Source organism: Alosa sapidissima, chromosome 21 (assembly GCF_018492685.1).
Source record: "Alosa sapidissima isolate fAloSap1 chromosome 21, fAloSap1.pri, whole genome shotgun sequence".
NCBI classification, from domain to species: Eukaryota; Metazoa; Chordata; class Actinopteri; order Clupeiformes; family Clupeidae; genus Alosa; species Alosa sapidissima.
In genome coordinates, this window is record NC_055977.1 from 10,753,136 (window position 1) to 10,765,869 (window position 12,734).

At 41.7% G+C, this 12,734-nt stretch overlaps 1 protein-coding gene across 1 annotated transcript; it reads left to right on the forward strand.

Moving 5' to 3' along the window:
* The first annotated feature begins 4,331 nt into the window (after positions 1-4,331).
* On the forward strand, positions 4,332-8,863 carry dlb (deltaB). The gene is made up of 7 exons (XM_042077160.1): positions 4,332-4,571; positions 4,676-4,915; positions 5,025-5,082; positions 5,224-5,481; positions 6,437-6,798; positions 7,242-7,458; positions 7,680-8,863. Exons 1-7 carry the CDS (start codon positions 4,527-4,529, stop codon positions 8,384-8,386), a joined length of 1,887 nt encoding a protein of 628 aa, XP_041933094.1. The 5' UTR covers positions 4,332-4,526; the 3' UTR covers positions 8,387-8,863.
* Positions 8,864-12,734: the final 3,871 nt, after the last annotated feature.

Consider the following 12,734-nt stretch of genomic DNA (forward strand, 5'->3'; position numbering starts at 1 on the left):
CATTTGAGAAGTTACACAAAAGTTGAAAATTATGATGCCATTTTTAAACACTGATTGTTCCATTATAAAACCATACATCTTCCTTGGTAATACATGCAGTAAGTTTAAAGCTCAGTCTCTTCCAAGGATATGTAATATTGGCAAATAATGAGTTCAATCACTATAACTGAAGTGGAGTGCCGCTCGTGATCAATTACTTTTTTTTGGTTTGGAAATTGGACTAATTTTAACATCACTTTTCCCCCTTTTTAAATATATTTTCTTTTTTTTACTTTTTATTTGTTTATTTGTTTTGTTGTCTGTCTTGTATATCTTGGTGTCACGGGTACGCTGGCGACTACGCCGCTCCGTCCGGCATTTTTTGTATTTGTTATTTTTTAAATGTATTTGTCATGTCTTGATGTCATGGGCACGCTGGCGACTACGCCGCTCCATCCGACATCTTTTGCCTTGTTGTTATGTGTCTTGTTTGTGGAGCGCTTTGGGTTGCACTATGTGCATGTTAAACGCGCTTTAAAAATAAAACTGACTTGACTTGACTTGACTTGACTTGACTTTTGAGCTATCTTTAATATGGGCAATGCAATGTCACCACTTCCATGCTCTAACAGGCTCTTCTTTTAAAGAGACTCATATAAGGGGATATGGGATAACGCTTGTTCTTGGTTGTAACGTACAAAGCAATGCAGTGTCATGGCATCAGCGACAAAGAATCCCGAAAATACAAGACTCAACATTCAATGTTTACAATCCAATCAAGGGTTTGCACGCTTTAGGAATTGAGCTAGGTGTGAAAGATTTTTGTTACCAAATATGACCATGAGTGTGTGTCTTAGTAATCATTTTTGTTAATTCTATATTGTTGGTTGTTTTTCTCTTACAGAAAGAAAATCAACCTATCAAAACCCAGATGTGGGTGATTGTGTTTCAGGTCCACTTTATTGTTTAATGATCACTTCTCCTCCACACCCAACACATAGCTCTATACACATAGCTGGTCTTTGTTGTATTGTTTTTGTTTATTTGTTTTTTGTGTTTTCCCTTCTACTGTTATGTATGTATGTGTAAAGCGACCTTCTACTGTGTAAACCGACCTTGGGTTTGAGAAAGGTGCTATATAAAATAAACTTATATTATTATTATTATTATGTGACACAAAAGTACCAGTGTTCCATTAGTCCCATTATCCTTCATTTCACTGTATAGAATCTTTGAATTAGCCATTCTGAATCCAATATAATATTATTATATTTCCTTCAACTAATAGTAGCTTTATGATGGTACAAAACTTCAACCCCAACAGTGTATTGTAGCTATGTTGTCTCTTGTAAATTTCCAAGAAGCTTTAAAGGTATTATCTGGCAACTGAGGGCTGGCTAGTGCTGTTGACATCAACACAATTGTAAGTATAGAGGGAATGGCTTTCTAAATTTTTGTTGTATTGTTGTAAATATTCCCCATAATAGTCTTTGTGGTGTAAGCAAGTCTCCACTGGTACAATGACTGTGTTGTTGCTTTCAGCTGCCAACAGGCACACCCAGGTTTGTATCACAGGCTGTTCATCCAGGGGGAGTTAGCCCTCAGGGACTATCTCACCTCTAACCCCGTCCCCCTATCCTGGGTCCATTCATACCGAGTGTCAGCCCTTCTCCCAGTCTGGACTGCTGCTCCCAAGAGGACCCTCCTTCCCCCACCTCACATCCCTCGTCCTGCCTAGCCCATGACATGCCACAGGAAAGCATTATTAGCTGTGCATGATCAGATTAGATGGCAGCTGTTCTCTCTAAGAGCAAGGATATGCATCTGGTGGAGAGTAGCGAAATCTGTCTGCCCCCACTGAAATACACAAGAATGTTTACATTTTCCTACACTAACAGAAGTAATCGAAATAACATGGCTCACAAAACTTCCTCATAACCATTCTTACCTAATCACTTATTAGGTATGCTGTGTCAACACCATACTGTTTTCAAAATGAATATAGGTTGTAAATCTGGATGAATGAAAATGAATGTAGAGTGTAAAAATGCAATCATATAATGACAGAATAGCAGGTCAGCTAGAAACAACTATTTTGTACATCAATGGGGATCCACCAACAATGCTTTGTCTGCTGCCTCTTTGTGTGTTTTATTGCTGTAAGCACCCTCATCAGTCCCACTGTGCAATCTGTGAGCACAGGCCGGAGCACTGTGAGGGGAAAACACTGGACAAAGAGAAGGACAAAAGCATGCAGTTGAAAATAATGAAAAGGAGCACTTCTTTTAATGAAGGATGTCACTTTCTCAGTGCATTTTTACTCACCTTGGTTTATGAAGTTGTGGAATTTTATGTCTCCTGTGAGTTTTCATATTGTGCTACTCTGTCCTCAATTGATAGTGCAGGGACAAATGAAAAGATTCTATACATGTGTTAAAACAGCAAACACCTCTGCTGACATCGCTATTGTTTTAGTTCCTATAAACCTACTCCAATTAGCTTGTAATTTTGCCAGATCACTTTGTCTAGTTTTCCGGTTTGTGTGAAGTCTTTGTTATTGTCTCTTTTGAATAGTAAGTCATAAGCGTGCGTGCGTGCGTACATCTGTGTGTGGGGGTGTGTGCTGCTGCACACATAAGCCTCGCAGACTGATGCATAATGAAGGTGGTCACTGGTTCCCATGCCCTGCAATATGCACGGTCACCCCCACAGGGACCCCTCGGCTCCCTGTGACAAATCAGAAATACTGTCCATCTGCCAGCCCAGTATGGCCACAGATCAATACATACCTATAGGACACTGTCACTCACTATAAATAAAAAGATGAAAGTTTTCTCCAAAGGAAAAAAAAAACAAAATGCTCTATGCAGATTTCAAGAATAAGTAATGTCACACAACAAAAATGATATGGTACACTAGAGGCAAGACAGACCAAGAGAGGAAAAAAGAAAACAAGTTGCAGGAGTGTCTGTGGGCATAGACATCTGATAAATTGCAAGAGAATCTCTACCAGAACATTGGCATCAACAAACCATGTAGTGAGGATGCATATCTCTATATACAAAAACACATGGGGAAGGATCCCTTTCTACATAACAATTGTGATTCGATCGGAGGGTGGGGTGGGGTGGGGTGGGGTGGAGCCCTTGGACTCTGGTGGCACACTTCAGTGATTACAATAACAATAGCCTACATGAAAGACGCGAGCCTGCAGCTTCCACACACCACATGTTGCCCTGAACACACACAGACAACTGTGTGTCTGAGTGTGTGTGTGTGTGTCTGAGTGTGTGCGTGTGTGTGTGTGTGTGTGTGTGTGTGTGTGGGTAGGTGGGTGTGCGTGAGTGTGTGTCTCTCTCTCTCGTGTTTATAGCACAGGAGTCTGAAGATCAACAAAGGTTTTGCACTGTCAAATGTTAGACCAGATAACAGTTTTTTTATTTCACACAGTCTGATTTTCTGTTTTATATAAGTGATACGTAAAAGTCAGTTTCAGGCAGACAATAGCTTACCATGTATATGAGTTATCATACAGCTGTTGGCCTTGGGCTGAACAAAGCAGATTACCATGATTTCCCTGACTCAGCAACAACAACCCCCCACAGTCCACAGTCAAACTAAAGTAGCAAGACGTATATGAAGCAAGATAAAGGGACATTTGCCATAACAAAACATCTACGTTAGATAGATTTATAAGCTAGTTAGAAGGTGGCCAGTTAACTTTTGTGCAAAAAGGCTTACACTGCCAACAAAAGTAATAGGTAAAAGAAAGTTCACTAGTAGGACTCATGTTTGTTTTACATTTGTTTATTATCTAAATATGAGAGTTGGAGTTGATAACTGTCCAACAAGAAATAGCTCACACAACTAAAGTTGACAAAATATTTAGCTGATGCATTTTTGCGCAAAGTCAAGACCTGAACCACTGTAAGGAAACCATTTATAGTCCTCAAAAGAGATCTATTATTATTATTATTATTAATAATAATAATAATAATTCCAGAAATCATACTGGAGGCAGAACTACAACAGACATACAGTTCACTTAATCATTCTATTTTGACTTATCCTAAGTGATGAACAAATATGCTATATTTATGATATGGTGTGTGTGTGTGTGTGTGTGTGTGTGCGCCTGTGTGCCTGCTGTGGGGGCGCGTGCGTGTGTAGGCTTGTTCAATAGCTTGAGATGGACAACAAAGAACATGATGCTTAATGTCAAGAATGTGCTCCATATGGCCCCTCCACCTGTCGCTGTCCCGCCCACCGACGCATGGCCAGATGCACTGCATCTGCCGTATTTAACCAGTCTCCAGACCGGCGCACAGAGGTGAAGACGTAGTGAGCACGAGTACACTTTCCCCGTTAATCTTTTATTTATACCAAAGTGGCCGACGCCACTACAATTTTGGGGATTTCTTTTTTAAAAAAATTCGTTGCTTTAGGTTCTACGTATGTATCAGTAATATAAAATATCAGTTCCCCGGAACCATCGGATACTTTGTCCCCAGTTTTTAATTTGCAGGACAGGGCTTACAGCCTACAGAATGGATTATCTCAGATGTCTTTTGGCTGTATCGCTGGTTCAGATTGTAAGTAAAAGTCAAGTTTCATAGTTTAGGCTACAATTCATATGCAAGATTTCACGAGACCTTAATGTTTGATACATCCACTGATCTATCTCTGAACTTTACAGGTAACATCATCCGGGTTGTTTGAGCTGAAAATCCATTCATTCACCACAACACGACGTTATTGTAGACGGTCAAGGGAATGTAATATCTTTTTCCGAATTTGCTTGAAACATGCCGAGGATGTTATATCTGCTGAACCACCGTGTACGTTTGGAACAGGACAAACAAATATTCTACATGCTGATCAGAGCTCAATCGCGAACAGTGTGCCCATACGAGTACCTTTCCATTTCAAGTGGCCGGTAAATGTCATTTTGTTTCTTTAAACGGGCCACCCAGTTTTACTAACAGTAGCCTATACAAACGATAAAGTATACCCTGTGTTGACTGTATTCATCTTCTTTCATCCAGGGAACATTTTCTCTCATAATTGAAGCATGGAACGCCGAATCTACTACAGACCACACAGGTAGGACTATAGTTCATTGTAGGATATTCGTTGTTGAGTTCCTTGTAGGCTTTCTTTTATTACAAAGTAAGAAGCGCATTGCGTTTTTAAAGTTCGATTCACAGTGCTTCATTTGCATTTCTTCTTTTATCTTTTTAACAGAAAATCAGAATAATCTTATCAGCCGTTTAGCCACAAGAAGGAGATTAGCAATCGGCGAGAGTTGGTCTCAAGATATTCACTATGGAGAGCAGAGTGAGATGCGATATTCCTACCACGTTTCCTGTGATGAAAACTACCACGGCGAAGATTGCTCTGATTATTGCAGACCTCGTGATGATACTTTAGGCCATTATACGTGTGATGAAAACGGATCCAGGGACTGTTTGGAAGGATGGAAAGGCCAGTACTGCTCTGAGCGTAAGTTTGTGTGTGTGTGTGTGTGTGGGCGCGCGCGTATGTGTGTTGTCGTCTGTATCCACTTGCAATTGTTAAGCCTACTTACGTCTGATTGTATTTCAAGTAAGTAACAACACTCATGTTTTCTGGAGGACCAGGGCTTTTCAGACAAATGTCCATGAACTGAGTAATAAAGCAAGCTGATTCTATGGGTGCATAAAAGGCTCCTGATAACTGACTTGACAGAACAATGCTTGCACAGTTAATGAGAGACATTCAGCTGAAATGGGTTGACCAACAATGTTTCAAGTGTAGTATTAATTCCAAAGGATTTAAGTAGCCTACATTCGAGAATTCCAAGGCATTTTTGTTATATGTATGTGTGTGTGTGTGGTGTGTGTGTGTGTGTGTTGTCTGTGACTTGCTTTTCTTCAGTTATTTTGACATGTTATCATTAACATGATCAAATACACCATTCAGACATACAAATATAAATATGAAATGTTTATGACAAACATTAGAAGTATTTCCATGAAACATAGGATATCTTTATCTCTCTCTTTATATGTGTGCTTATGTGTATGTGTGTGTGTGTGTGTGTGTATGCGTGTGTGCATGTGTGTGTGTGTGTGTGTGTGTGTGCATGCGCGTGTGTGAGTCTCAACTGCCTTCCTCCTCACCCAGTTCCCTTTGTCTGGGAGGGACAATAGAAGGAGCAGACATCAGTCCTAAGAGACACATGTTGGAGTAGAGGCGGAGGCTGCAGACAAAGGCCTGCATTAGTTACCTCTGTGGGCTCACCAGCTGCTGCTCGCACACTTAACGCAGCTATTGATCTGCGGAGGCAGGGGGTATGGCGGGGAGAAGTGTGTGTGTGAGTAAGCGAGACAGAAATATTGGAATTCCCTTTGTAACTCCAGCTCTCCTCTGCTATTTGTCACCACCCCCCCCCCCCCCCCACCCCTCTCCACCACAGCCATCTGCTCCTCGGACTGCAGCGAGGCCCACGGCTACTGTGAGTCCCCTGGGGAGTGCAAGTGCCGCTTGGGGTGGCAGGGGCCCCACTGCACTGAGTGCGTCCGCTACCCAGGCTGCCTCCATGGAACCTGCTCCCAGCCCTGGCAGTGCATCTGCAAGGAAGGCTGGGGAGGCCTGTTCTGCAACCAGGACCTCAACTACTGCACAAACCACAAGCCGTGCGCCAACGGGGCCAGCTGCACCAACACCGGCCAGGGCAGTTACACGTGCACGTGCCGGCCAGGGTTTGGTGGCACCGACTGTGAACTCGAGATCAACGAGTGTGACTGCAACCCATGCAAGAATGGAGGCAGCTGTAACGTGCGTCAAGTTCTTTAACCTAATTTATTCTTAACCCTCATAACATTACAGCCATAACTTAGGCAGGGATCACATTGACCAGCGGCAAGCGGCAGGTTTCCTATTGTTCTCTATGGTTCGGCAGCAGGTGGAACGGTGGCAATGCTAGTGTAACACTAGCGTTGAACTTGGTTCAACTTTCAAACTGCAACGTGAGCATATTCAATTGTCAGTTAAGGCAAACCGTTTGTGTTACCATAGGAACGAGATAGAACTTATTATGGTCTGAGCGTTGCGTTACGCTTGCCGCTGGCCAATATGATCCCCGCCTTAGAGATTATGTTGAACTCTATGATTACGATTGAGCTAAATTTAGAGCCATTTTGTTTTCATTCCTATTTCTACTAATATTCATGAAATGTTCATGCAACAGTATAACAACAAATGTTTTTTTCCCCATGTAGGATCTGGAGAATGACTACTCGTGCACCTGCCCCCAGGGCTTCTATGGTAAAAACTGTGAGATCATTGCCATGACCTGCGCCGATGACCCTTGCTTTAATGGTGGCACCTGTATAGAAAAGCTGACAGGAGGCTATAATTGCCAGTGCCTCCCAGGCTACACCGGCTCTAACTGTGAGAAGAGACTTGATCGTTGCAGCCACAAGCCTTGTTCTAATGGTGAGTTTGTGAAGTAAAATGTTGTCTTTATGACTGAATTTTGTATTTGTGAATTTTGGTTCAACTCTTGATTAACTCTTAATTAATTAACTCTTAATTCAATCTTAACTCTTAATTATTTTTTCTAAATAATTCTGTAATTGAATTTGCCTTTATAGATGGCCTTACTAGTTATTTTACTATGGCAAATGTGTATTTATTGTGTCTTTACCTTCTTCCAGGGGGTGACTGTGTGGATTTGGGCCAGAGTGTCCTCTGCCGGTGCCGTCCAGGCTTCACTGGACCTGACTGTAACATCAATGTGGATGACTGTGCCCAAGCTCCCTGCCAAAATGCTGGCACATGCGTCGATGGTGTCAATGATTATGTATGTAGATGCACACTGGGTTACTCTGGCAAGAACTGCAGCGTCCGTGCTGATGCTTGCCTGGTGCATCAGTGCCAGAATGGAGGCACATGTTACACTCATTTTAGTGGCCCTGTCTGCCAGTGTCCCCCTGGTTTCATGGGTCCAAGCTGCGAGTTCCCTGTGCGACCAAGCTTTGAGAGGGCCTACTGGCGAAGTCCCTCATCCTCTGGACTCTCCCCAGCTGCCCTGGCCACTTCAGTCATCCTGGGCATGATGGCCTTTGGCCTTGCTGTCTGCGCTGTGATTTTGCACCGACGGAAGAGGGTGAAGCAGATAAAGAGGCAGCAGCTTTGCGACTCAGTCTTCAACGATCTGGAGCCAGAAAACGTCAGCAACTTTGGCTCAAGCTACCCAGATGAGAGGGGTGACTACCTTAGTCACATTGGAGGCAGGAACAGCCATGGGAAGATCAGCAACAATGATGGCCGGCTCAGCCTCTCCTTGTGCCCTGGCATGACAGACAGAGGAGGCCCTGAATTCATATGGAGCAGTTCAGCTGTTGGAATGGGACTAAGATGAGAATTCTAGAATTCTTAGCATGCATCCATACAGACACAAACACACAAAGGACAAACAAGGCATACTTTATACACATGCTTGCTTACAGATCAGGACTGCATTATGACTAGCATGCAGACACGACACCAAGTTGACAAACATTAGAATACATATTTTTCTGAACTTCACCAACCAGGTGTAGCTTGATCTGACACTTATCTGGGCTTTGTCTCCATAGCACTACTCTGATTCCAATCAAGTAAGGCTTGGACTTGCCCAAACATCTATAATGATCACCAGCCAATTTCTGTATGAAACTGGCATTATTTAAGATGTTTAATTGCCTTGGACATTTTTCACAATTTCGAAGTATAAAAGTTGTGAAGTTGATGATCTTACGTGACCTACCTTTTTGTCTTAGTAAATGAATGAATAATGTAAACACAAATATTTTCATCATACTAAAACTAAAAGTATTTGTTTTATTTTTAAGAGAGCCCTGGGGATTATTTATTTATTAATTTAGATTTATTCCATATGATTTATTCATTACATTTATTTTCAAATCACTTGCTTTTAAAAGTCATTGTTTATGTTTGCCCAAAGATAAATTTGGTACAGTTGTTTTGTGTACAGATTTCTGTTAATTTATTCTTATGTTTTGCCATTTGTACATGTCTATTGAAGTGACCATCATATGTTGTTCAGCAAATCACTGTTGTGGGTGTGCGTTTATAAAATCTGACCCCACTAGCTCATCTACCTTAAAAAAAAAACACTGTATATGATGGTGTGGCCTTTTTTATTGCTTGCCATAGATGTGAAACTCACTCCTTAGCAGCCCTGGTGTGTTGTGCCTGTGGTAATCTCAAGAACATCCATGGGTGATGTTTAATGTGAGCAGGTTGTTTAATTGGCCATTTTTTGAAAGTCAATTGAAGCCTACCCAACCATATTTTCCCTTTTATTCTGCCATCACATTCTGACTAGTCTTTGAACTGTGGGAACAATCTCCATGATGGCCTCCCCTCTACTTTTCCCTCCTTGGTGTGTCACACGACACTTCGAACTTGTGCATCATTATTTATTTATATAAATGTGTTTATTTATTGAATTATTTATACATGTACTCAGGTCCCTCGTGGCAGACTTAAACTGTCTCCTGTATAGGAGGCGGCTGTAAAAATACAGCACATTTAACAAGGCTGCTACAGCTGATGGGCCTGTATCCCATCAAGTTAATGTTGTCTGACCTGCGCTTTGTTACTATTCACTGGCAAAGATTTAACCAAGGAAACCTTGCTACATGGGAATTCTATTTACTGAGTTGTGAATGCAGATTGGCTGTACTGAGAAGCCAGTCTCATTAAATAATTGAGATAGTATTTTGTTTAGGCTACAAGATAATACAACCCAAATTCCGAAAACGTTTGGACGCTTTGTAAAATGTGAATAAAAGAATAATGCTATGATTTATAAATCATTTCAACCCTATGTAATTGAGAATAGTTCGAAGACAACATTTGACTATTTCAAGGAAAATATAAACACATTTTGAATTTGATGTCAGCAACACGTCTCAAAAATGTTGGGATGGGGGCAACAAAAGGCTGGAAAATTTGTGTAATGATAAAAGGTGGAACATTTCACAACTAATTAGGTGAACTCGAACCATGAATGGATAAGTATAATGTTGTAATAATGTTATAAATTGTGAAGGATTTGAGGATTCCGTCATCTACAGTACATAACATCACTAAAATATTCAGAGAATCCAGAGGAACCTTCAAAACAACAGGGCTGAAAAAAATTGGATCGCCATGGTCTTTCGGACCTCAGATGGCACTGCATTAAAACCAGATCTTTATCTGTAAAGAAAATCATACTATGGGCTCAGGAAAACTTCTGATAACCATTGTCTATGTGCACAGTTTAATGCTCCATTCACAAATGCTAGTGTAAACTCTACCATGCAAAGAATACATTTTATTTAGACATGATACAGAAATGCTACCATCTTATCTGAGCCTGAGCTCATTTTAAATGGACTAAGGTAAAGTGGAAAAGGGTCCTATGGTTGGACCGATCAAAATTTCCAATTATTTTTGGAAATCATGGACTCCTTTGGGCTAAAGAGGGGAAGGACTATTCAACTATCCAACTTGTTTATAATACTCAGTTCAAAACCCAGCATCCATGATGGTGTGGAGGTGCATTAGTGCCTGCATGGGCATTTTGCACATCTGGCAAGGCAGAATCAATTCTGAATGATGTACACAGGTTTTAAGCAACATATACTGTCATCCAGACTATATATTTTCTTTCTATAGACTTTGCATATTTCAGGAATACAATGCCAAATTGAATTATTGACATATTGAAACAGTATTTCTACAAAGAGGAAGAGTCCAGATGCTAAAATGGCCTGTCTGCAATCCAGACCTGTCTAATTGGGTACATTATGGAATGAAATTGGGCCTATAATGGGACCACAGTACTTTCTCAAAACTCTATACTAGCATCCCTGACTGAATACAGAAACAACTGATGTTTAACAAATTCGGGTGTTACCTGCAGGGGCCAGTAGGCTACATCTGGCATAATCACTCAATTACGCATTGCTTTCCTTGTTCTCACCAACATGTAGCCTATCAGAGAATGTCTAATAAGGGTAAACGGGCTCTGAGCCTACTTAGCTTAGTCTACTCAGTGGAAATAAATGGCTAATTTCGATAATTTTCCTTTTAAAACAAATATGCTGATTGCTGATTAGCCTCTACCATTAGATGAAACCAAATGATGATTAAGCCTAGATGAAAACAGATGATTAGATGAAACTATATCAAATCTACATTTTCATTTTTAGTTCACCACGGCACAAATAACGACGACAAATATAAGTGCTGTTATTTCAGGACCATAGACAGCGCTATAATTGTTTGTTGCGTTGTCGATATTGTAATGAAATGACGTTGGATGAATGTAGCGTTATGACTGACGTATGTGGGGGGAGGGAGCTGAGGGAAGAGTGGGTTGAGTTAATTGATTGCTCGCACCTGACCACTGATGAGCGTGAAGGAGCAGGAACTTTGGAGCAGTGATTATCGTCGAGTTGAAGGAGAGGCATAGTCATAAAAAGAAGAGCACAGAAAGGGTGAGTGAATCTGGGAAGTGGCGTGTGGTTGCTAACGCCGAGCTGCACTCAAGGTTTGGGGGTGGGTGCCGTTCGTATGCTATTTAGGGCTGCCGGCGGCGAAGATAGTTTAGCGGGCTAACCTGTAGATAAGGCCGGGCATAGGAGTGCGTAGGCGTTGCTGCTTCTCAGAAAGAGGTGCTCCGGTTCCGCTATTGTTCGGAGGCCTCACGAGCGCTGGACTGGCGTCTGCTTTCTCCCTGTGCCAACCAGCGCCAAAGCTTAGACCCCGGGGGAGGGTCTCGTATCCCGGGAGAGTTAAGTGTTTATTGACTTTGTGTGTGTGTGTGTGTGTGTGTGTGTGTAACTTATTTTAAACCTGGCAGTATCCGTTTCATGATTGGGTGGGAGGGTTGTGGTGATCTAAAGCCTTATGTTGTAGTCTGATGGCGTCTTTGGTATGAATCTTAAAGTGCAGTGTGAACCTGTGCAGTGCCCTATGGGGGTGGTGTGGGCTATAGCTTTTACCCATTTATTGTGTGTGTGATCTCTTTTGTATGGTCTCTTTATTGCAGTGTCTTCTGTGTAGTAGGCTTCATAGTGGTGTGTTGTTCGCCCAGGTTGATCGCATTTGGTTTTAAGATTTCATGAATCCCAGTCTGACATGTTTGGTAGCTGCATGAATTGTGTTAAATAAAGATTACTGTTTATACATCTGGGCTACTTTTTCTGTAGAGTATTTCTCTAGTCACAACAGTCTGACCTCACATTCTAGGCTTATTACACTGGTGGCAGCGGTGGGATTTGCTTAGTTTCTGTGAACCCTATAAAACCTAGATACTGTTGCAAAAATGTCAGATGGAGAGGATAATGTTGGTCCTCAAGCTGTTGACCGCGCAAGGGGTGTGGAACCATCAAGAGCTACTGCGCGGCCAGTGTTTATGCCAGAGACGTTTACTGGTGTAGGTCGGGAGTGGTCCGATTGGTCAGAGCAATTTGATCTGGCTGCTGATGTAAATAATTGGGATGAACCCTTAAAACTTAAATTTATGTCTCTTCTACTCTCTGGGCGTGCAAGAGATATTTATAGTGGTTTGTCTGGTGATGCCAAAGGAAACTATGCGCTGCTAAAAGCTGCTATGGCTAGATGTTTCGAGCCCTGTGATAGTAGTGATTGGAGTAGGGCTACATTTACAGCTCGCCGACGTATGCATAATGAGACCGCAAGAGAATTCG

What these genes read in the sequence shown, in the direction of transcription:
- dlb (XM_042077160.1), top strand. Translation starts at nt 4,527, where the DNA reads ATGGATTATCTCAGATGTCTTTTGGCTGTATCGCTGGTTCAGATT. An exon ending in AGAATGGAGGCAGCTGTAAC is followed by an intron (nt 6,799 to 7,241) that starts GTGCGTCAAGTT and finishes TTCCCCATGTAG; the next exon opens with GATCTGGAGAATGACTACTC. An exon ending in CCACAAGCCTTGTTCTAATG is followed by an intron (nt 7,459 to 7,679) that starts GTGAGTTTGTGA and finishes ACCTTCTTCCAG; the next exon opens with GGGGTGACTGTGTGGATTTG.